The sequence below is a fragment of the Bos indicus genome, chromosome 5 (assembly GCF_029378745.1).
Source record: "Bos indicus isolate NIAB-ARS_2022 breed Sahiwal x Tharparkar chromosome 5, NIAB-ARS_B.indTharparkar_mat_pri_1.0, whole genome shotgun sequence".
Taxonomy (NCBI): domain Eukaryota; kingdom Metazoa; phylum Chordata; class Mammalia; order Artiodactyla; family Bovidae; genus Bos; species Bos indicus.
Genome location: NC_091764.1, coordinates 65,963,540 through 65,987,920, shown reverse-complemented (window position 1 = coordinate 65,987,920; position 24,381 = coordinate 65,963,540). Strand labels below are relative to the sequence as shown.

The window sequence follows — 24,381 nt, the reverse complement described above, 5'->3', positions numbered from 1 at the left end:
ATGCCACACTGGATTCCTACATACCACATTATCCCAAATGTTAGTCTTAAAGCATGATCATAAAACTTAAATTTTTAAAAATTATGTTTTATTACTATTTCCAAGGAAGCTAAAATATCTGCTAAAATTTAGGGTCAGTGAAGAATTTTGAACCTTCCCTGCTTATCATCACACATAACTATCACAAATAAATGCTAAAAAGCAACAGGTCAGGTTTCTTTCTATAAGTTGTCAGATGTTACTATTTAGGCAAAATTGTTCTTTTTTTCCTCTTCTTCAATATCTTCATGATAAATTATCTCAGTGGACATGTTGAAGATTTTTTTTAATTGACTGTATTCTGTTCCACTTAAGTATCCCAGATATTAACAATGATGCCCTCCAAAACATGCTAGACCTAATTTAGTTAAAAAAAAAAAAATCTAACTACTGTTTTCCAATGCAGTATGAGTAACAAATATTTTTAAGTATCTGTATGTGGTTTTGAGAAATATATTTTGCTGCCCTCTTCCACAGCTAAGTTTAACATGTTAGCATTTTTTGCTAACACCAATATCTTTCCATTAATAAAGCATTTTAAAATGGCTGGGTATTTAAATACCATTCATTGGAACTAATACCATTCATTGGAACATTCACTGGAACATTAAATACCATTCATTGGAACTAAATTGTAACATCATCTTTAGCCAATGAAGATAAATAGAAAGAAAGAAAAGGAAGCCAAATAATATGTTATTTTCTACATATCTGATTCTTTCAAATCTCTGTATCTTTTATAAAAAGTAGCCATATTTTCTAATTAATATCCAAATTTAAGACAAGGTGACCAAACTGCCTTAAAATAAGTAACTTTTTATTTATCCATATGGCAGCAACTAAGAAAATTATCTTTATTGTCTTTAAAGTAAGGATCCATTATATAAAAATTATTAAAATTAATTATATTTCATGAAATTAGTTCAATGTACAATCAAAAAAAAAATCATTAACTCTCAAACACTGGAACCATAACCCAGATGTAAGACAGATTTGTAATTTCTCAGCATTGCATCAAAATTGTATACTTTACTTCCCAATCCCACAAAGGTTACTTACACACCAAAGAATTTCCAAATGGTATTTAAGTTAAACTAACTAATTTAATTAAATTAGTTAAATTAATTCAATTATTTAGAGTTTCAAAACTAAACTGTTATATCTCAAAAATTCCTAACAACTATTTTGGAATAACAACCTTCATATTAAAAATAAATTAAGATTTTGCCTAATATAAATGTACAGATTTCATCCTAATGACTCTGTGCTGTCCTCAGTCATGTCTGACTCTTTGCAACCCCATGGACTGAAGCCTGCCAGGCTCCTCTGTCCATGGAATTCTCCAGGCAAGAATGCTGGAGAAGGTTGCCATTTCCAACTCCAGGGGATCTTCACAACCCAGGGACTGAACCCAAGTCTCGTGTGTCTCCTGCACTGGCAGGTGGAGTCTTTACCACTGCACCACCTGGGAAGTCCTATCCTAATGACTATAACGAAAGGAAACCATACAAGTTCTTAATCTTGTGAGAAAAGGTTTTGACTACGTTAACAGTGTTTATACTGGGATTGTAAAAACATTTTAAATCCAAATAAAAATGCACTCCAAATATCAGTTTTCACGATCAGGTGCCCATCATGACAGCATATTCTATTATTCAAACCAGTAACAACTGATTGAGAGTTTGCAGTCAAATCAGAAAATGTTTTGCTAAGAAAACATGCCAGCTGGCGAATATTTGAAGGAAGTTCAAAACGTTCAATCCTTTAGTTCTCTGATGGACATAAGAAGGATTGTATTTCACAAGAATAAAATGAGAAAAAGCGAGTTACACTTATCAGAGTACTTGTACTTTTTACATTTTCCCGAATATATACTTGTATAATTATTATACTTATATAATTATTCAAAATTTTAAATAAACTTTATTTTTTAACTAACTGGAATTCTTGTTATTGAAAGAGAATAGATAGCAAGTTTACTTAAGAGCATTAATTGGATGTATGACCTTGAATGAGATATTGAAATCCCTGAGTCAGCTTCCTCGGTTATAAAGTAAGATTGTACATATTAAATAACACATGATAAACTGTAAGCAATCAAAACTGTCAGTTTCCTTTCTCTTTTATTATTCAATGTAAAATAACAGTTTGTTGTGGGAAGTGTGGTAGATAAATAGAATATAATTTTTAAAACTCTTTCTTCCTATTTGTTATATCACTATTGGATCATTTTCAAATCTGACAGTCAACCGCAGGTGCTGCGACAGCTTTCCACAAAGTTATAAAATTAATATCTTTGTTTTATTCAAAGGAATATTCATAGGGTTCTTAAGGCTAGTTAAGTTGAAAAACAGCCCTAATAGGGCAACGGCCAGACAAATTAAATCTATAGAACCAATTCCAAAGAAAGGAAAGGCTAAAATTTTATTTGCAATGTAGTAATGAAGATCTGATAGAGTGCCTGATGAACTATGGACAGAGGTTTGTGACATTGTATAGGAGACAGGGATCAAGACCATCCCCATGGAAAAAAGCAAAAAAGCAAAATAGCTGTCTGAGGAGGCCTTACAAATAGCTGTGAAAAGAAGAAAAGTGAAAAGCAAAGGAGAAAAGGAAAGATATAAGCATCTGAATACAGAGTTTCAGAGAATAGTAAGGAGAGATGAGAAAGCCTTCCTCAGCGATCAATGCAAAGAAACAGAGGAAAACAATAGAATGGGAAAGACTAGAAATCTCTTCAAGAAAATTAGAAATACCAAGGGAACATTTCATGCAAAGATGGGCTCGATAAAGGACAGGAATGGTATGGAACTAACAGAAGCAGAAGATAATAAGAAGAGGTGGCAAAAATACACAGAATAGCTGTACAAAAAAGATCTTCACGACCAAGATAATCACAATGGTGTGATCACTCACCTAGAGCCAGACATCCTGGAAGGTGAAGTCAAGTGGGCCTTAGAAAGCATCACTACGAACAAAGCTAGTGGAAGTGATGGAATTCCAGTTGAGCTGTTTCAAATCCTGAAAGGTGCTGCTGTGAAAGTGCTGCACTCAATATGCCAGCAAATTTGGAAAACTCAGCAGTGGCCACAGGACTGGAAAAGGTCAGTTTTCATTCCAATCCCAAAGAAAGGCAATGCCAAAGAATGCTCAAACTACCGCACAATTGCACTCATCTCATACGTTAGTTGGAGAAGGCAATGGCACCCCACTCCAGATCTCTTGCCTGGAAAATCCTGTGGACGGAGGAGCCTGGTAGGCTGCAGTCCATGGGGTCGCTAAGAGTCGGACATGACTGAGCGACTTCACTTTCACTTTTCACTTTCATGCATTGGAGAAGGAAATGGCAACCCACTCCAGTGTTCTTGCCTGGAGAATCCCAGGGATGGGGGATCCTGGTGGGCTTCCGTCTATGGGGTCGCACAGAGTCGGACACGACTGTAGTGACTTAGCAGTAGCAGCATATGAAATTTAAAAGTCTGGGAACTACTGACATACAGAATTAAAATAATTCATCAGAATGTCATTTCACTATCTAGCCCAATAGACCCATTGAAAACATTTTACCCTTCAAAAATTTTCTTCTCTAGTCAAGATAATGCTAAGTCTCCTGACCATTTTCAAACCATCATTATTTTAAATCCCCTGGATGCTTACTCTGAACTGATAATCTTCTTCCTTCACCACTTCTTCAAATTCTTCCCATCTGAAGACTTCCCTCTTTTAAGTATATTATATAAAGTCCAAGAAGACTTTCCTTACCACTCCAACCTAGATTCATCCTTCTTTCATCTGAACATCTCTCAACCCTTAAGCAGAACTTATTCCAAACACTCTTACCCAAGCCAACTGTGCAAAAATCACTTCCGGTTATAAAGATTAAAAATTTGCTTAAAAAATAAGACAATTTCCAGGGTCTCAGTCAAGATCAGGAAAATCAGTGTCCAAGATTAGGGCACAGGAGCCAGTACTTTTTAAAAGCCTTCCCAAGTGATTCTGCTTCACAGCCTGGCTTAGGAATAATTAATCTATACCACAGAGTCTGAAATTAGTCATAAAATACTTGATTACATTTAAATAAACACTATTTATGTGTGTCTTCTAGAACTTTTTGCAGAAGTCTTATAAAAATAATTTTTAACCATAATAATCATAATAGTTGTATGTTTACCTTAAAATTGGCATCACCGACTCGATGGACGTGAGTTTGAGTGAACTCAGGGAGTTGGTGATAGACAGGGAGGCCTGGCATGCTGCGATTCATGGGGTCACAAAGAGTCGGACACGACTCAGCGACTGAACTGAACTGAACTACCTTAAAATTATAAATTAAACATCAAATGTGCACGTCACACATTAAATTATACATATAAAAGTTTCACTTTTGACAAATTAACAAATCATTTCAAATCCAATGGCAATATTTTGACACAGACACACAGAGGCATTTGTGAATATAGTATAATGACATTATCATAGAAGGGCACATATTGCTCAGAAATTAATGCAATTAAGCTTATTCAAATGGGCAGCAACCAAAATTCACTTTTAAAAAAAAGTTAACCTAAATACAGTCTACTAACCTGTTTGTTGTTCTCTGCCATGGAAAGCTGCAATGCCAAGAGCATGGAGTCTGCACCACACACAGTAGTTCTCTCAGAGTTACAAAGAGTGTGCCAGTTCCTTCTGAACTCTTTAATCATATCCAAGATAGACTTCTGATTAAGCCCAGCCATGCTCTTAATGTAGGACAGAATGCAATGTTAAAAAGCCATATTTTAATTGGAAATTAACATTTAACATGTGTAAGGAAGCAGAGTAAGAGAAAAATAGTGAACAAGAGGTCATTTCATATTTACTACGACTGCTTTTAATTAAATTTAGAAAAACAGAGTGATACAATTTCCACCCAATCATACTTTCCTCTCCTTTAGTTTTCTTAAACCAAATTTTGTAAAACAATGAAATCCAACCATCGATCTGAGAATACAAAACAGATAAAGGCAAATTCTGCAAACATGATTATAGACACAAACATAGCAAGCTGTATTTTTTAAATATTTATTTTGAAATAGATGGTGATATCTACGGCAGAAGACAAAACAAAGAAAGTCAATTTCCTCTCATCCCTGTGTTATCCCAAAAGGGGTGGTCTATTTTCCACCCCTTTGAATCTGGGTTAGCCTTGTAACTTGATTTGATCAATAGAACGTGACAAGAATGACATCACAGGAATTCCAAGCCTAGATCTAGTTCCCAAAGGCCCATGCAGAAAGAGTTAATATGGCAGACCCGACTATTATCTTTTAAAAAGCATGTTTACAGGGTTGGCCCTTGGTTGGCATCTGGAAACTTAAGATTTCAGGAAGATTTTCAGTAAGAATGGTTCATTGCACTTAAACTATTTGTACAAACAATATAGCTTATGCTGATAGGCTTTTCTTTTTAGTCTAGAATTTCGGAACATAGAAGATATATACATGTTCAAACCCCAATAAAAAGCCTGGGCACTGAATCTCTAAAGAGCTACCCTGACAGACAACATTTCATGTGCTGTCATAACTTGTTGCTGGGAGACTTAACTATATCCTATGTGACTCCCCAAAGAGAAGACTTTTGGAAGTTTGTGCGTGATTTCTCCTGGAGTTCACCCCCATGTACCTTCTCCCTTTGCTGATTTTGCTTGGCATCTTTTTGCTGTAATATATTATAGCATGAGTACAACTACATGCTGAGTCCTTTGAGTCCTCTTAGCAAATTATCCAACCTGGGGTAATCTTGGGGGCCTCCTGACACAAGCCTACAGTTTTAGCTCTTACTCTCTCATTATTCTCAGAATGCCATATGAAGAACTGCAAATGAGCCTGCTGGAAAGGCTGTGTGGAGGAGAATCAGCTGATAGGCTGCTGCTGCTGCTGCATCGCTTCAGTCGTGTCCGACTCTGTGCAACCCCACAGATGGCAGCCCACCAGGTTCCTCCGTCCCTGGGATTCTCCAGGCAAGAATATTGGAGTGGGTTGCCATTTCCTTCTCCAAGCTGATAGGCACTCCAGCTGATAACCAACACCATGAACAGACATGTGAGTGAAGCTATCACAGATTATCTAGACCCAATCAACCTGTCAGATGACATACAGCACCCTAAGTGACCCTAGGCAAGACCAGCAGAACCATGTAGCTGAGTACAGCCCAAATCGTTGATCCTCAGAATCATAACATTTAAAATGGCTGTTGTTTAACACCACTTAAACTTCAGAGTGGTTTGTTACACGGCAATAGACAACCAAAACAATAATAGCTAATACTTAGAAGGTTTCTTGGAGCCAGGTACTTTTCAAAAGCTTAATATTTATTACCTCATTTAATCTTCACAAGAGTCCTGAGGAAGGTCTGTTATCCTCATTTTACACCTGAAGAAACTGACACCCTATGCTGCTGAGGTAGCAAATGGCCAAACAAACCTAAATTCAAGACGCCTAACTCCAAAAGTGGTGCGCTTTTATATCACTACGACTTTTTTTCCCCACTTTATTTTAAGTACCCTAGTCTCCAACATAGTCACATGCCATTATCTTATTTTGGGTATTTTACTATTCACATTCAATCAATTTACTCCGTTATCTTTTTCTTCCTTTTTTTATATGACATAAACAGAATCCAGGATGTTTACTAGGTATCTTGGGTTTGCATGATTAAAAAAAATAAATGGGTATGTGCCATTTACAAAACAATAATTTGCAGACATAATCAGGGATGCAATTTAAAGATACAGGTAGAAGACTATAAAGTATCTACAAAAATACAAATCCAAGTAAACAATAAAATTGTCTTCAAAATATCACCTTCATCTCTTATAAGAAAAAAATATAAAGTGAAGAAATAAAGTTTCAGTAACATGATCAGTTTGCCTAGAATCAATATTTAGTAGTAAATTATTTACTGGTATTATTTAAACATACTACGAGTTCGGATTGCTAAGAATGAAAACTAATCTGGAATTAGACTGTTTTGAATTCTAGCTCCACCACTTACAAGCTGTTAGAACTCCAAGTTATGTCCCCTCTCTCTGCCTCAGCTTCCTTGTGAAGCTTCCTTGTGAAACCTTCCTTCCTTTTGTTTTCCAACTGAAAACAAAAATAATAATAGTACTATCTCAGAGGGTTTTGTGAAAAGTAAATGACATAAGTACAAGGTAAGATTTTAGAACAACGCCTCGCACATATAAAAGTCCATCTTATTCAGGAGTTAGAACACTTTTGGAAAGGTTCCAACAGTAAACAGTGAGGTGTGCAGGACATAAGGTCTCTTACAACTATTCAAACTTCACCTTGCAGGGTGAAACTAGCCACAGACAATACATAAACAAATGAGTACAGCTCGGCTTTAGCAAAATTTTACAGAAATTTAAAGATCATAAAATTTTCACATATTATAAAATATTATTCTGCTGGACTTTTTTTTTTTTTTCCCAACCAACCAAACACGTAAAATTAGCTCACGAACTGGCTGCACAAAAACAGGCAGTACCACCAGTTAGCCAAGCCTCTAGCCTTGACTCTTTCAGTAGCTAGCTGGCTGTGTGAGTCTAAGCAATAAGCCCTGACTGCCTAGGAAGATGTAGAATACTTCCAGAAATCAAGGAGACAATAATTATGCAAGTGCTCTGAGTGTCAGGCTGCACCATACAAAGAGTAGTAGAAGATAGCAGCAATAATAAACACTTGTTTTTAGCATTTGGATTCCAAGCTGGACTGCAGCAAAAATTGTAAGGCAGGAAAATGTCACTTGGGAGCCAGTGTGAGATGGATAAAAGAGATATACCAAGGTCCCCATTTACTGGCTGTATGTCCTTCAGTATTTAAAACCTCTGATGAGCATAAATTTCTTCATCTGTAAAACGGAAATGATTATCTCCTAGTTCATAAAATTAGGACACGTTAGTGAGACAGTAAATAATCGACCTAGTGCTGGACACTTAGGAGGTGCTCAGTAAAAAAAGGGCATCGTTGCTGCTCATGGTATGCAGGTCCTAACAGTTCTTTGGGCGGAAGTAAAAGGGAGAGGGAGAAAGTGGAGTCTACCTAAGCCTGGTTTCCTGCCTAACTAAGTAATCTAAGTAGGGCTCTGTAGACCTTATTCTTCCAGTCAGCAGATGATCCCTCAGCACCTTCCAGCTCCATCAATGGAACATAAGAACTCTGTTCAATACCCCCAGACCAAAACCAGACCCCGGAGCAAAAACACTCCACAAATATTACTCTAGGCAACCACATGGCGCTCTGCTGTTACCGAAAAACCCTCACAAGTCGCAGCTTAAAGCCTGCAGACGGACGAGGAAAAGGTGACACTCACCTGGCTCGGGGAGAACCCAAGTAGGTGCAGACTCCCCTGAAGAACGCTCCAGCTGGCTGCACAAGGGCGACTGTTCCAGAGATCGCGGGTTTACATTTTAAATCTCGCGGGAGGGCCCGACAGCCAATCGCAGCTCCCGCCCTCTGACCCGGAAGCAGAGCCGGCGCGCGCCGCAGCAGCCCAAGGTGAACAGCAGCTCGGCTTTAGCCGCTTCCAGGCGCCCTCCGGTGCGTATCGCGCGTGAGCCCAAGGGGCATCCCTGCTCGGCTGCCGGTCGCCACGCGCCTCCAATCTATCCCTGGGAGTTCCTCCTCTCTTTGGGCCGTTCCCCACCCCTGTTCCTTTCGATCTCGGGCTCCGGGAGGTAGTGGCGGGGTCTCGCGGTATTTGCGTGGCTCTGAAAGAGATGTCAGGGCTATGCGGGGACTTCTCTTGTTCCCTCCCTCCCCTGTTTTCGCAATTTTAGAGGGGCGAGTCCAGCCCGCTTTGTACAGTGAGACCCTGAGACTGTAATTAGACTGGTCACTGCTTTAATGAACAGTTAGAAACCAAGTTTCCTATTCTGGAATCTTTTGCACTTCCCACCCTGCTGCCTTACCTGTTGGTCACTTTTTACAACTGTTTAGTCCCAGATGCCCACTCTTAAGGTTACTAGGTTATAGACTTCCCGAGGTGGAACTCATATGATTTCTTAGTAGATACTCATCAGATACTTGACGTGTTTGCTATCAAGCCCAGCTGTTTTCAGGACAACTACCGTCCCATTAAAAAAAAAAACAAACCAAAAAAGTGACCTCTTCAGAATCTATAAGTCTCATCTGGGAATGCTACTTTCAGAATGCACACCAGGCCATGAAACATTAGCTGAAGTTTTGTGCCTGGTTTTATGAATACTATTTTGTGTCCCATTTTGGCATTCCTTTCTCCAGATTGTATATTTTGTATCTGCTTATGTTATAGTACTGTTCACACTAAATCATAAATAACCCTGGATTGTGAGCTCTTTCAAAACAGGCTTTTGTGTTTCTCTTTATTGTACTGGTGCCCAGCACTTAGAAAGTCTCACATTCTGGCTCCTCTTATGAAATTGGCAAGCGAGTTAACCATGTGAAGTCTCGATTTCTTCATCTGTAAAAAGGGGATCATAGTACCTCCTTCTTAGGTTTGTGCAAGTATTAGGCATGGTAATGTTAGTAAAATACTTAATGGTGGCGCTTGCAGGTAGAGCTCCATAATGTTAATGATCATTAATTTTTTATGAGTATATTTTCTAGTAATGTAATTCCATCTTTAAGTACTCCCTGTCCTTTAAATAATCTAAACAGAATTTTGTAGTGACTTTCTCTGCAAGTACCATTCACAAAGTAGTTGAATAATTTTTTTTTTGAGCTGCCTGTCATCACATCCTAACACTTTGATGGTTTCTGTTTCTGTGCTGTAATCCACAGTTCTGTGACCTTGTCCAATAGAAGGCCGTTTTTGCAGCTGCACAAGTTTTGCCATACAAGATGAAGCAAGATGCCACAAGAAATGCTGCCTACACTGTGGATTGTGAAGATTATGTGCACGTGGTAGAATTCAATCCCTTTGAGAGTGGGGATTCAGGAAACCTAATTGCATATGGTGGCAATAATTTTGTGTTCGTTGGCACCTGTACATTTCAGGTTAGTGTACAAAACTGCACTGAGTGACAGTGAAGATGTTACACTGAAAAGAAAACTTATACAAACTTTGGTAATTTTCACTAAACTTTGAAAGCATGCTGAGCTTAAATGTAAAAAAAAATGAGATGAAGAACTACTGAGAAAGACATTCCTAGTAATATATGCCTAATATTTGTGCAAACACTGAATAAGTATTGAAAAGGAAGAATACAGTTGACCTTTAAACAACACAGATTTGAACTGCATAGTTCACTTATACATGGATTTTTTTTTTTTTTTTTCAGTAATAAATACTAGGATACTATGGAATCTGCAGTTAGTTGAATCTGCAGATGCCGAGGAACTGCCCACAGGGAGAAAAATGAAAGTATTAGTCTCTCAGTGGTGTCAGACTCTTTGCGACACCATGGACTATAGCCTGCCAAGCTCTTCCTCTGTCCATGGAATTCTCCAGGCAAGGATACTGGAGTAGGTTGCCATTCCCTCCTCCAGAGGATCTTCCTGACCCAAGGATCGAACTGGATCTCTCGCATTGTCGGCAGATTCTTTACTATCTGAGCCACCAGGGAGGCTTACTGCAAGTTACACCAGGATTTTCAACTGTGTGGAGTCACTGCCCTAACCCCCATTATTCAGGGGCAAGGCCATATACATATATAAGGCTCCTCTTATGCTTCATGATTAGAAATGGAATATTCTAGTAATTGAAGGTTATAATTAACTATACCTTGTTATGTGCAGGGAAAATACCAATTAAATGAGATCTGATTAATTACTAAATCCAGCTTTTCTGTATTCCACTTTGACATAGAAAAAAAAAACAAAAACAAGCTAGTAGTATTGAGAGCTTAAAAATGATCTTCCAGGAGACTTTATAGCTGTGATGATATCAGCTTTCCTAGTTGCTCTCATGCTTTTTATATATCTAGAGTATACAGAGTATGAGATCTACAATTGAACAGGCAATTCAGCATAGTCATTAAGACCGTGAACTCTGGAGCCAAAATGCCTGGGTTTTTGTGCCTGCCTACCTCTTAATAGCTAGATGACCTTGAGCAGGTACTTAACGTCTCTTCTATAAAAATGAGAACAATTATACACTTGACTCTTAAACATTGTGGAGGTAAGGGCTGCCAATGGATGCAGTCAACATCCAGGTGTAACTATAGTTCCCTGATTTCTCATCCATGGATTCAATCAACAGCAAATCATATAGTCCTCTAGTAGGTATGTTTTGAAAAATATCTGTATATAAGTGGACACAGTTCAAAATCATGGTTTTCAAGGGTCAGCTGTACTTAACAGGGTTTTGTATGAATGTCATAAGTTAGCATGTACAGTTCCTACGTAGTATCTGACACATTTAATACATATGACTGTCATCGATTTGGTCAGGCATGCTCAGGCACAGCCCCATATTTAATGGTGTGGCACACATCACATTTTCTCACAGGAAAGCTAGTTCTACGTGTCAGAGAGAATTTGAACAATGGGAGGTCAACCCTCAGGAACCTCTGATTAATCCTTTGTTTATCAGAGTGTTATCTATATAACACTGTTTCCTAGATTAAGGTTAATCAGTGAGGTAATTTGGCAATGACCAATTTTCAAAGATTTTAAATAACTTTATCACCAAAGTGATATTATAAACATTGTAAATATTATTTCCTCTTTTACTGAGGAGGCAGTTTATTATCTTACAGTATTTTAACATCATAAATGCAATTTGACATTTTACAGTGGCATAAATGTATTAGGTTATACACAACTAGACTGCATGTATATTTATCCTAAAAAGAAAGTATGAATTAAAAGCTTCCGTTGGTTGGTGTCTGAGTAGAACACATGAGTTCTTACATTATCTCACATTGCCTCTTAGAGTTGGGGTAGGAATTTCTAGCTTTTAGGCTGAATATGACCTTCAGCCTGATCTCAGCTGGACCAGGTTAAGATCTCATCAGGTTAGGATCATAAAAAGTCACATAGTTAGGAGAAATAATACAACACACTCTTGAAAAAAACCAAAGGGAAACCATTTTTCTAATGCACACTACTAACCTACAAAAGAAAAAAGCAGCCTCCTACAAATGAAATTAAATTTTGTTTCAGTGCTTTAGAAATTAATAGCTAATTGTATTCAAAAGTACTGAAAAAAAATATGCTTTGCTTTATGTTCACCTAAGAAATTCTGAGGGAGAAAGTCAAGAAGAGAGGAAAAAGAAGGCAAAGAAGTGATGGGTAGCAGAGAGAAAAAGGGAGCAAAAGGTGGAAAGTGACAAAATGAGGGGAAAAAAAAGAGCAAAACATTTGTATTGCTCTGTAACTGTGGTCATAGACATTATCCCTGTGGACCCTTAGACTGTGAGGCTGGCAATGTGGGTCTTAACCCCAAATAACCTAAGGAAAGAATTAGACTTTTATTAACTTATCAAGCAGTGAACACAAATTATCTTCTGTGCCAGGTATTGGGGATACAGTTAAACAACTGTCTCTGTCCTCATGGAGTTTCCATTCTACTTTAAAGGAATGCAAGGATTTATCTGACTAATAACTGAAAAAACAAACTCTATACCAGATTTTTAAACCACTGTTCTTTTCCTCCTATGCTGCTATTCAGAGAGGTTGAAGCCATAGTTCAAACAGTTCTAGAGAAATGGTTCCAGTACTTTGCCAGGGGAGATTCAGATTGCTTCTTCTGAAATTATTTTTTTATCTAATTAAGCACTGTTGAACATTGTTCCTAGTCTCTCATGTTAGAACTTTCAAGTTCTGTAGCGCTCAGTTCTTATCTTCAAAAAAAAAACTAGGAAAAACTGAATTGAAAGATTTCACATTGCTGTCAGAAAGGCAATCCTCACTCTAAGACTATTAGGAAAACACTGCTGATATAGTAAATTTGAATTTCAACAAAGCATTTTTCAGAATTTCATGATATTCTTTTGAATATGTTGGAAATTTGAGCCAAGTGATAGTACTGTTGGTTGGTGTCATATATTTGTCAGATACTCATTAATTGCAGATCAGGTGCTGGGAACTAACAATACATATTTTAAAAAAATCAAGGACCCTGCCCTCAAGGAGATGTTTAAATGTAATGCAATAAGATAATACTATAAAAGTAAAGAGTAGAGGGAGCATGAAGGTTTCTAATTCTGTTTAAAGGGTGGTCAATAATAAATTGCATACACCTGAAACTAATACAACATTGTAAATCTGTTGTAAATCAACTATACTCTAATAAAATTAATTTAAAAAAATAATGAATTGCAACCTCTACTGGGACTTGGATGAGAAGACTTGGACAAGCACATTGAATTTATATAGAACATGAAGTTGAAAAGGCTACCTAATGCTTTGGGTGACAGACTTAATTTAACAAATTTTTATTGAGCACCTGTTATATGCCAGACTCTCTGCTCAGAATCCAAATATTGTTTTAATAGATCCAATCCAAAATTAGATTAAACTGCCAAAGGAACTTAATTCAGTGCTGTCCAATAAAAATAGAATGTGAGCCACAAGTATAAATTTCAATGTTGTAGTAACCACATTATGAAAAGTAAAAAGCAGGTGAAATTAATTTTAATAATGTATTTTTTACCCAGCATATCCAATATATTTTATGTGTGTAACGAATATAAAAATTATTAATGAAATCCTTACATATTCCTTTTATACTAAGTCTATGAAATCTGGTGTGGATTTTGCACTTTATAAAGTGTGCGTCTTGGACCAGCCACATTTTTCCAGTGCTTAATAGCCCCATGGGGCTAATGGCCACCAGATTGGACACCACAGCTCTATATCCTGTGCTGTAAATTGACAGTAATATCTAGTGTTTACTTCAGTTCTTAGCAGTGTATTATGATTCAAAGGAGATAATGTATTTGAAGACAGATTTCAAAGTGGCATTAAAAAGTTTAAAACCGTCATGTGAAAGAGGGATTAGCCTCAAAATGGTAACTTTTATGTCATCAATTCTTTTTGAGTGGAGTTGTTACTTACGGTGCTTTAGGACTAAGGCTGAAACTGCCTGTTTGAGTGTGTTCACCTAGTGAAGGTCAGTTAATGACCAGACATGTGTTGTCACTGAGTTAAACTACCTCAGTGATGGTTCCAAAGAGCAGAATTCGGAGCAATGAATAGAATTTACATGGAAACAGATTTTGGTTTAATGTTAACGAGAACTGTTGTAATAATTAGAACTACCCCCAAACTGAATAAAGTCCCCACAAAAGTAGCTAGTTCTCTCTCACTTGGAAATATTCACAGAAGGATTATGTAAACTTTTTTAAAAATGTTCTAGTAGAGATTTAAGCATTAGATGAAAGAAGGAGACTAGGTAAACTTTACAGTCTCATCCAACTAAAATTCTATATTTGGCCTTAAATGGGTGTGGTGGGAAGAACAGCCAATTTCAAACCCTTAGAATAGCCCTTTCATCAGCCTGGCTTTGCCCCAACCTCAAATATACTGGAGACTTGTATAATGATGCGCATTATAGCGAGTTTTCCAAAGTATCTTAATTTCCTGCCTATACAATACTGCCTACACCTCAAGCTAAACCCAAAATAGCATTCATCTCTGCCTATACCACACGCACACACCCTGGCCTTTTAGTTGGCTCAGTGGTAGACATTGCTGCCAGGAAAAATGGTTTCACTGGTGATACATAAAATGCAGACTGTATAGTCACTGGGATTTCTTTATCCCCATGACCACCCAATAACTCCATATGTACTTTAATAACAAATTATGTTATTAATTGTAACCTAATTGTCAATACTGTTGTTACATTAGCAAAAATAGTGTGTTTGATGGTAAAAAGTTCATTTTTAAAGATTAGTTTGTCAGTGTGGAAAGATAGATATAACCCAATCTATAAAGTCAGCTGTGATTAGGCTCCTAACCTTATTTTTAAGTTCCTTAGTGATTGCTGCCTTGGCATATCTAGCTGTTAACTATACAGTTAATATACAGACAAATTATGAAGTAATAAAATTTGACTGTTTTTTTTTTCCTTGATAAATACATTTGTTTCCCTTTTTATGGTTTTATGGAAAAACTTTTTTCTGTTAAGTTCACCTGAAATGTAAAGTTATTTTCAAAGGGTATCTGAATCATGTAGAGAAAGGTATATGTAATGTTTGTGAAATGATTCTGCTAGGATTCCAAAGGCTATCCTGGAAAAATCAACACATCCACTAGGATCCAATTAAAGTACACATTGTAAAACTTTGGATTTAGATTCAGGATGAATGGAATTCTTAGAACAATCCTTCATATAACTTCTATCTATATAGACATATCAGTCAGTCAGTCAGTTCAGTCGCTCAGTTGTGTCCAGCTCTTTGTGACCCCATGAATCGCAGCACGCCAGGCCTCCCTGCCCATCACCAACTCCCGGAGTTCACTCAGACTCACGTCCATCAAGTCAGTGATGCCATCCAGCCATCTCATCCTCTGTCGTCCCCTTCTCCTCTTGCCCCCTATCCTCCCAGCATCAGAGTCTTTTCCAGTGAGTCAACTCTTCGCATGAGGTGGCCAAAGTACTGGAGTTTCAGCTTTAGCATCTTTCCTTCCAAAGAAATCCCAGGGCTGATCTCCTTCAGAATGGACTGGTTGGATCTCCTTGCAGTCCAAGGGACTCTCAAGAGTCTTCTCCAGCCCCACAGTTCAAAAGCATCAATTCTTCGGCGCTCAGCCTTCACAGCCCAACTCTCACATCCATACATGACCACAGGAAAAACCATAGCCTTGACTAGATGAACCTTTGTTGGCAAAGTAATGTCTCTGATTTTGAATATGCTATCTAGGTTGGTCGTAACTTTCCTTCCAAGGAGTAAGCGTCTTTTAATTTCATGGCTGCAGTCACCATCTGCAGTGATTTTGGAGCCCAGAAAAATAAAGTCTGACACTGTTTCCACTCTTTCCCCATCTATTTCCCATGAAGTGATGGGACCAGATGCCATGATCTTCGTTTTCTGAATGTTGAGCTTCAAGCCAACTTTTTCACTCTCCACTTTCACTTTCATCAAGAGGCTTTTTAGTTCCTCTTCACTTTCTGCCATAAGGGTGGTGTCCTCTGCATATCTGAGGTTATTGATATTTCTCCCGGCAATCTTGATTCCAGCTTGTATTTCTTCCATTCCAGCATTTCTCATGATGTATTCTGCATAGAAGTTAAATAAGCAGGATGACAATATACAGCCTTGACGTACTCCTTTTCCTATTTGGGACCAGTCTGTTGTTCCATGTCCAGTTCTTACTGTTGCTTCCTAACCTGCATGTAGGTTTCTCAAGAGGCAGGTCAAGTGGTCTGGTATTCCCATCTCTTTCAGAATTTTCCAGTTTATTGTGATCCATAGAGTCAAAGGCTTTGGCATAGTCAATAAAGGAGAAATAAATGTTTTCTTGGAACTCTTGCTTTTTCGATGATCCAGTGGATGTTGGCAATTTGATCTCTGGTTCCTCTGCCTTTTCTAAAACCAGCTTGAACATCTGGAAGTTCATGGTTCACATATTGCTGAAGCCTGGCTTGGAGAATTTTGAGCATTACTTTACTAGCGTGTGAGATGAGTGCAATTGTGTGGTAGTTTGAGCATTCTTTGGCATTGCCTTTCTTTGGGATTGGAATGAAAACTGACCTTTTCCAGTCCTGTGGCCACTGCTGAGTTTTCCAAATTTGCTGGCATATTGAGTGCAGCACTTTCACAGCATCATCTTTCAGGATTTGAAATAGCTCAACTGGAATCTATCACCTCCACTAGCTTTGTTCGTAGTGATACTTTCTAAGGCCCACTTGACTTCACATTCCAGGATGTCTGGCTCTAGGTCAGTGATCACACCATCATGATTATCTGGGTCGTGAAGATCTTTTTTGTACAGTTCTTCTGTGTATTCTTGCCATTTCTTCTTAATATCTTATGCTTCTGTTAGGTCCATACCATTTCTGTCCTTTCTCAGCTTGTGGGCCATACCAAAGCAGACCATAGGCCATATTTGGCTCCTTGGTCATAGTTTGCCAGCCCGTGCTTTAGAAGATCCTTTAGTGAGACTTTATTGATGCCAATCGTTGGTTTTGGTTTTTATGAAAATTCCTTTAAAACAGCTTCATTCTTGAAACACTAGTTTGTTGTGGCTACAGTTCAACAGTTTTTTGTATCATTTTGAAGATATTTCACTGACTTCCTGCATTTGTTTCTGCTATGAAGCTGATGGTTGTTCTAATTATTACTCTTTTATAGGACATCTACCTTTTCTTTCTGATTGCTGTTACTAAGACCCTTATCTCACTCTTGCTCCTTCTCCCTCACTCCCCCCTTCTCACATATATGCACACCCATATGTGAGAGAGTGTGTGTTCTGAAGTTTTACTGTATAGTGTCTAGCTGCAGATTTCTTTTTAAGCTGCCTGGGATTTATTATTTTTTATGAATATACATATTGGTGCTTGTAATCAAGTATGAAGAATCCTTTACCATTATCTCTTCAAATCTTGCCTCTTCCCCCATTCCCTTGACTGCTTTCTCCTACAACCCAAATTAGCTATATGGTGGAACTGCTCACTGAATCCCTCTTAACATCTCTTTTTGTCTTAACTACATTCTGAATAAGTTTTTCAAATCTGTCTTCCAGCTTCTCTGACCATTGTTTATTTTTTTCTCATGATAGTATTTTCATCTATATGTTTTCATTTCGTTCTTTAATACCTGTCTGGTCACTTTGGGTAATCTCATGTTGCTTAGTCATATTTTTTGATTCTCTCATCTACATCCTCAAAAATACATTTTTTTAATCTGATTTTTTAATGTCTCCAGGTTGATTCTTCTGTTTGTGGTATTTTGTTTTCATATGTAGTAGTGCATGCATGTAAGATCATATTTGATTGAACTATATCTGTGAGAATTTTGAGACCTGGGTAGAGGAAGTTCATCCAAAAAGAATGTGCCTTTATCCATCAAGTGCTTGGGGCCACTAACAACATATGGACATTTTGAAATAAGTTTTCATTTTCTGGAGCACATAGTTAATGGGAATTCAAGCCCCAAACTTATGTTAGGGCCAGCCAATGGTTGAGATTTCTCACGTTACTTTTTTCTTTTTCTTGGCCTTCAGCCATGGTACATATTTTGCATGGCACTTTTGATTTTGATTTGAAGTAGTTTTCCCTACTTCCACTTTAAAGGTCCTGGATCTATGCACAGGTCCCTGATCCCCATCCCTCTTTGTGTAGGCACTAAGTTTTGTCTTCTGTCCCCTACAAACAAAAGTTATTAATTATTGGATGTGGGCAGATGTCCTTAAGATAGCTTTCTGCCTCTGTGCTAAGTTGCTTCTCTGGATTTGAATTTTTGCATTATTTTTGTGGTCAGAAAGCTTTTCAGGTTATTGTCCATATTGCCAGACAAAGATGACTTGACTTTTCAAAATTCATTCTTGTCTTCCCATGAGAATAAACTGAAATCATTTTAGTAGTACTAAATCAAATAGATAAGCTGACTTTATTAAACAGCTTATCCAGAATCAAATATCTAAAAGACTTATCAGTAATTTGCACATCCACTGTTCATAGTAATGGTATAGATGAACAACAGTTTGTTCAGTCCCACACATGTATGAAAGTGAAAGTGTTAGTTGCTGAGTTGTGTCCAACTATTTCCATGTATAATACTATGTGAAAATCATTGATACTCTTTATAATGACTTTGAGGCATCGTAACATAGTAGTAGTAAGGTACAAGGTATCTTATACATAATCAAAACTGTGTTCAGTATATATTTTTGATATTGTTATTTGATAATCCATGCATGTTACTTCATTTACCTAGAACGTTCTGATTCTTAGAGCATTCCATTTTCATTGTGTTTGATGTGAAATATATTTTCTATTAGGAATAAAATGTCTTTTTAGATAAAGTATAACAAGTATATTGTTTTTAGTTATCTTAGAGAGTTATTTTGTAACACTTAGACAGCTTTGAATATTTTTGTTGTTCAATAAACTGGTTGAAAGAAAGTAAAAGTGAAATCACTCAGTCGTGTCTCACTCTTTGCGACCCCATGGATTATAGCCTAACATCTAATCTGCTTAATATCTAATCCACTTTTTGAACTTCTCAAAAGAATATTCATGGCCCCCTGACAAATTCTTCATTATAATAAAATACACGGTTTTATACTGTTTTTCTCATGACTTATTTAAACACTTACTGTGTATGCTTAGGAGGAAGAAGCAGATGTTGAAGGAATTCAGTATAAAACACTACGAACATTTCACCATGGAGTCAGAGTTGATGGCATAGCTTGGAGCCCAGAGACTAGACTTGATTCATTGCCTCCAGTAATCAAGTAAGTTGAAAGTTATTAAATGCAGCATTTATTAATATCCTTTGTGTTAAGTGATCTGAAGCCTCTGATCATGGGGACGTTTTTCCTCCATCACCGCAACTCCAGGTATTAGGTATTTTAATATTTGCTATTATTTCATAATTTAAGCTTATTGTTTACATTTGTGACTTATATGCAGACGTAACAGTGATGCCTTGAAGCATGTGTTTGAGCCTGACTACAAAGCTGTTTATGTGAGATTCCTATGAATCATAAATTCTTCACTGATTTACCACTTATTGAAAGTGCAGCTTTGTTAAAATAACTAAATTTGATTGAGTCATTAATCACCCTTACTGCCCCATACATAAAATGAGGAAAGAAAAGTGAAGGCGCTCAGTCATGTCCAACTCTTTGCGACCCCGTGGACTGTAACTTACCAGGCTCCTCTGTTCATAGGATTGTCCAGGCAAGAATCCTGGAGTGGGTTGCCATTTCCTTCTCCAGGAGATCTTCGCAACCCAGGGATTGAACCCGGGTCTCCCGCATTGTAGGCAGATGCTTTACCATCTGAGCCACCAACTGTAGTTCTAATCCTTGGGCTTCAGTTTTGTGGAAAGCATTTGAAAAGAATGACTGCTTTTTGAGAAAAAAATTAACACACTTGCTGAGGCCTTCTTCACAAAGGCAATGATATGTCAGGTTATTTAAGGTCTGTTACAAAACACTAACCTTATTTCCATAAATGTCAAATCTAAAATGTATGTCTTCTTTTAGTAAACAGTATTTAACAATCATAATTTAGCTCTTACTGAGCTAACCTAATTTTTTTAAATTAAGGAATAATTTACATACAGTAAACTCAATTCTTAAAGGAACAGTTTGATCAGTGTTGACAAATACATGTACTTTTATAACCTAGATGCTAGTAATACATAGCATTTCTGTGACCCCCAAAAGATTCTTTGTGCTCCTTCTGGTTAATCTCTGTACCCCGTCCCCTGCCCAAGCAACTATTCATCCAATTTCTGTTATCAGAAATTAGTTTTGCCTAATTGATCTATTTCTGCCAATGACTCTTAATTAATCATTGAAAAGGCATGGTACCAGAGATTTACCAACATATCTGGATTTCTAGATTGGGAGACTTGTTTTAACTTAAGCTTCATTTAAATTAAATTAGATGTTTTAGGTGAGAAAAAAATATTAGCTTTAATGCAGTCAAAACTTGAGGAATTTAGATCCATATGATACTCATTTACCTAAAGACAATTGGAAATAAGCTCTGTTTTTCAATATAGACATACAAAGGCTTCCCAGCTGGCTCAGTGGTAAAGAATCCACCTACCAATGCAGGAGACATGGGTTTGATACCTAGAGGGAAGATCTCCTGGAGGAGGAAATGGCAACTGTTCTGGTGGAAATGGCAACCCCCTCCAGTATTCTTGCCTAGAGAATCCTGTGAACAGAGGAGCCTGGTGGGCTGCTGTCCATAGGGTCGCATAGATTCGCACACGATTGAAGCGACTTTGCATGCATGCATGCATTGGAGAAGGAAATGGCAACCCACTCCAGTATTCTTGCCTGGAGAATCCCAGGGACGGAGGAGCCTGGTGGGCTGCCGTCTAGGGGGTCACACAGAGTCGGACACGACTGAAGCGACTTACAGCAGCAGCCAGTGTTCTTGCCTGAAAAATCCCATGGACAGAGCTGCCTGGCAGGCTATAATCCTTGGGGTCTCAGAGAGTCAGACACGACTGAGAGATTGAACAGATACACGTACATACAGATGTATAAGTTATTTCTTCCTCAGCCATAATCTGCCATGCTAAGAATCTAAGAATTTTAGGATTAATGGCAAACTAGTTAAAAAATAGTTGTTTATTGCTTAGTTTGTTTTGTAATATACATTGATGTACATCTAAACAATAACCTTAATAGGGTCAATATGATAATACTCCAACTTTTAGTAATAAATACACCAGCGTTATTAGGTATAAAAAGATTATTATCTTTCATCTAATTTAGTGAATTTAGTGTATCTTAAAGTAAGAAGGCTTAAAGATAACTGAAGGAGGCAAAGACTAAGATAGATGTATAACTATATTTTTATACCTTATATTGACCTAGCTAAAAGAAGATACTTTTTTAAACCCATTATTTTAAACCTTTAAGAAAAAGTTAAATGTTGTGATTTATAATAAAATTCTATGCTTTTATAATTAAAGAGACAAATCTAATATACTAATATTTTTATGTTTTCCAAAAGAAATTTGTGTCCCCTACTTTCAGCCATAGTTGTATAACAGATTTTACAGTGGAGCCATAGCATCCCCCTTCTGCCCAAACAAAAGCATGATTATGAGTCATGAAGATAGCTCTGGTGCTTAAAGGTGGGAAGCACTTACCTAGACTAAAAATGGCCTTATTTTTGTTTTCTTACTTCCAGATTTTGTACTTCTGCTGCTGATATGAAAATTAGATTATTTACTTCAGATCTTCAAGATAAAAATGAATACAAGGTATGTTGACAAGTTTAATTGTAAATCTGTTTTAAAACACTTATTATTTCTGCTTTTTTATTGAATTTATCCCAATTTAAAATGGCTTTATGGTTGTCTTTGAAATATGTAGTTTAGAATCTCATTAATTCTATTTTAGGCTATAGTAAGGAACTAGTATCATAGTAAGGACTGCGAATTATAAATCTAATATCACTTATTAAATTACAGTAGTAGGTAAGCACAGAAATGAGAGGGAACTAGAAACTTTGTGTAATAGACATGAACACACATAGAGTAAGAGGTAAACTTGACAGGAACAAGCTCAGTACAGCGCAGTGCAAGGCAGGACCACAAAGTGGTTAAAAGCACAGACACAGGAGCCAGAACATCTGGTTTGAAGCCCAGCTGTGCCACCTTAGTAACAGTATGACTTTGGTCAAATTCCCAATCTCTTGTTCTCATTTCCTTACCTGTAAAATGAGGATGATCATAGCATCTGCTTCATGGGATTATGAGCATTGGCTAAGCTAATTCATATAAAACACTTAGAACAGTGCTTTTTACATAGTAAGCCCTGTATGTGAGTTTTCTATTGGTATGATCAATAACCCTGTAAGATAAGTCAGATGGAGAAAGACAAATACTATATGATTGCACTTACGTGAGGAGCTCTTCTTAAAGCTGAACTCATAGAAACAGAAAATAGAGTGGTGGTTGTCAGGGCCTGGAGGGAGGAAATGGGGAGACAATGATGGAAGGGTACAGACCTCCAGTTTTAAGAGAAGTAAGTTCGGGGGGGGGGGTCTACTGTATGTCATGATGAGTATAGTTAACAATACTGTATTATATCTTGCAAGTTGCTAAAAGACTAGATCTTAAATATTCTCACCGCAAAACAAAAGTAATTTTGTGAGGTGATAGAAGTATTAACTAACCCTATCATGGTAGTCATTTAACTAACCCTGTTACGGTAATCATTTCACAGTGTATGTTTGTATCATCATGTACTAATCATCATGTTATACACCTTAAACTTACATAGTGTTATATATCTCAATAAAGTGGGGAGAAATTCATTAAATACCTCTCAGTTTGGATTGAAATTGAGTCATGTTTTTTTATAAGAACAGTATTGCCTTCCTGACTTTCTAGTAAATAAAACCTATGAATAATATTATAAAACAAAGGTAAACTATAAACCTAATCATTTAGAAAACAGTAAAAAGTTATGCTCTAAGTTATATACAGTAGGCTATATACAATTTTACCGTAATAAATGCACTGTATATATTAGTTTATTTAAAGCCATATCAGTGAACATCTAAGTGTACAGTGACACATAGAATTTTGACCCATTAAAAGTCAATAGTTATTAACTATTATTGCCAGTTTGAAAAGACATTAAATAGTTAATGTGATGTGGCGTAAAAACTGTGAGATAAGCTCTGAAGAAGGACCTGGACTTGTTAAACTTACACCAGAATGTTTGAATGAAATCCTTTTTTTCTCCCTCATTTCCAAATAGTTCAGTTCAGTTCAGTCGCTCAGTCGTGTCTGACTCTTTGCGACCCCGTGAATCGCAGCATACCAGCCCTCCCTGTCCATCACCAACTCCCGGAGTTCACTCAGTAGTACCAAATAGAATTACTTTATTAATCTTAGAACTAAGATCAAATTCAAGTGTCTAAAAGGTAAATAGGAAACAAAAACAATATCCATTAAATTATTTAAATATCTGATATCTGACAGGCCTGGTCAGGATTTCAGTTTTAAAGATTTAGACTAATTGGACCTTAACCTGCATGCATAGTCCTCTAACTTACAACTTCCCATTTGCTCCTTCTGTGGCCAAAAGAGGGTTTCTGGGTTATTGTGATAATGGGCTTATAATTCTAGCTGTCTAAAGTGCTGGCAGTCACATTGAACAAATAAATAAAAACTGTAGAAGATGAAGTCCTTGCTATGTGTTTATTAGGTAGCAGCCAGTGTACAGAGCAGCAGGTATGAGATAGAAAATCAAAAGGGGACTCTTATTTCAGGGCTCCTAGAAAGTTCTCCTGGCTTTAACTTTTGTATAAGCTTTATGTAATAAGTGAGAAATGAGGTGATTTGAGGACAGGTACAGTTAAAAAAATAAAAACAAAGAATGTGTGTTTTTGTAAGAAATGCATACTAGAAAAGATCAAGCTAATAACAGTGTGTTGAATGATCAGCTTCTTTCCAAGATAAACCTTCCAAAAAAGTGGGTGTATAAATCATGTTTTAAAAATAGCAGATTACTTAAGAAATATTTATAGAAAAGAGAAGCATGCAGTGAAGTAAAAATATTAGGTCGGAATATTGTAGATTATTTTCTTGTGTTCTTACTAACTTTTCCCCTGATGTCAGGTTTTAGAAGGCCATTCAGATTTCATTAATGGTTTGGTATTTGATCCCAGAGAAGGCCAAGAAATTGCAAGTGTGAGTGATGATCATACATGCAGGTATGTTGC

General features: G+C 37.1%; 2 protein-coding genes across 3 annotated transcripts in view; one reads left to right on the top strand and one right to left on the bottom strand.

Annotated features, from left to right (window-relative positions):
* The window catches only part of PARPBP (PARP1 binding protein), a 66,397-nt gene extending 57,899 nt beyond the window's left edge, over positions 1-8,498 (bottom strand). Inside the window, exons 1-2 of one of the 2 annotated variants that reach the window (XM_019961180.2) lie at positions 8,392-8,498; positions 4,623-4,778 (exon numbers count right to left, since the gene is read on the bottom strand). In XM_019961180.2, coding sequence (XP_019816739.2) covers positions 4,623-4,775 — 153 coding nt within the window. In that variant the 5' untranslated portion in view covers positions 4,776-4,778; positions 8,392-8,498. Of the gene's footprint in view, positions 1-4,622; positions 4,779-7,071; positions 8,334-8,391 lie in introns of those variants that run through there. The other variant, XM_070789632.1, reaches the window with a different exon arrangement.
* A 34-nt stretch (positions 8,499-8,532) lies between these two features.
* Positions 8,533-24,381, top strand: part of NUP37 (nucleoporin 37) — a 52,055-nt gene continuing 36,206 nt past the window's right edge. Inside the window, exons 1-5 of the mRNA XM_019961179.2 lie at positions 8,533-8,618; positions 9,840-10,055; positions 19,282-19,406; positions 21,835-21,907; positions 24,278-24,372. Coding sequence (XP_019816738.1) covers positions 9,900-10,055; positions 19,282-19,406; positions 21,835-21,907; positions 24,278-24,372 — 449 coding nt within the window. The 5' untranslated portion in view covers positions 8,533-8,618; positions 9,840-9,899. The remainder of the gene's footprint in view (positions 8,619-9,839; positions 10,056-19,281; positions 19,407-21,834; positions 21,908-24,277; positions 24,373-24,381) is intronic.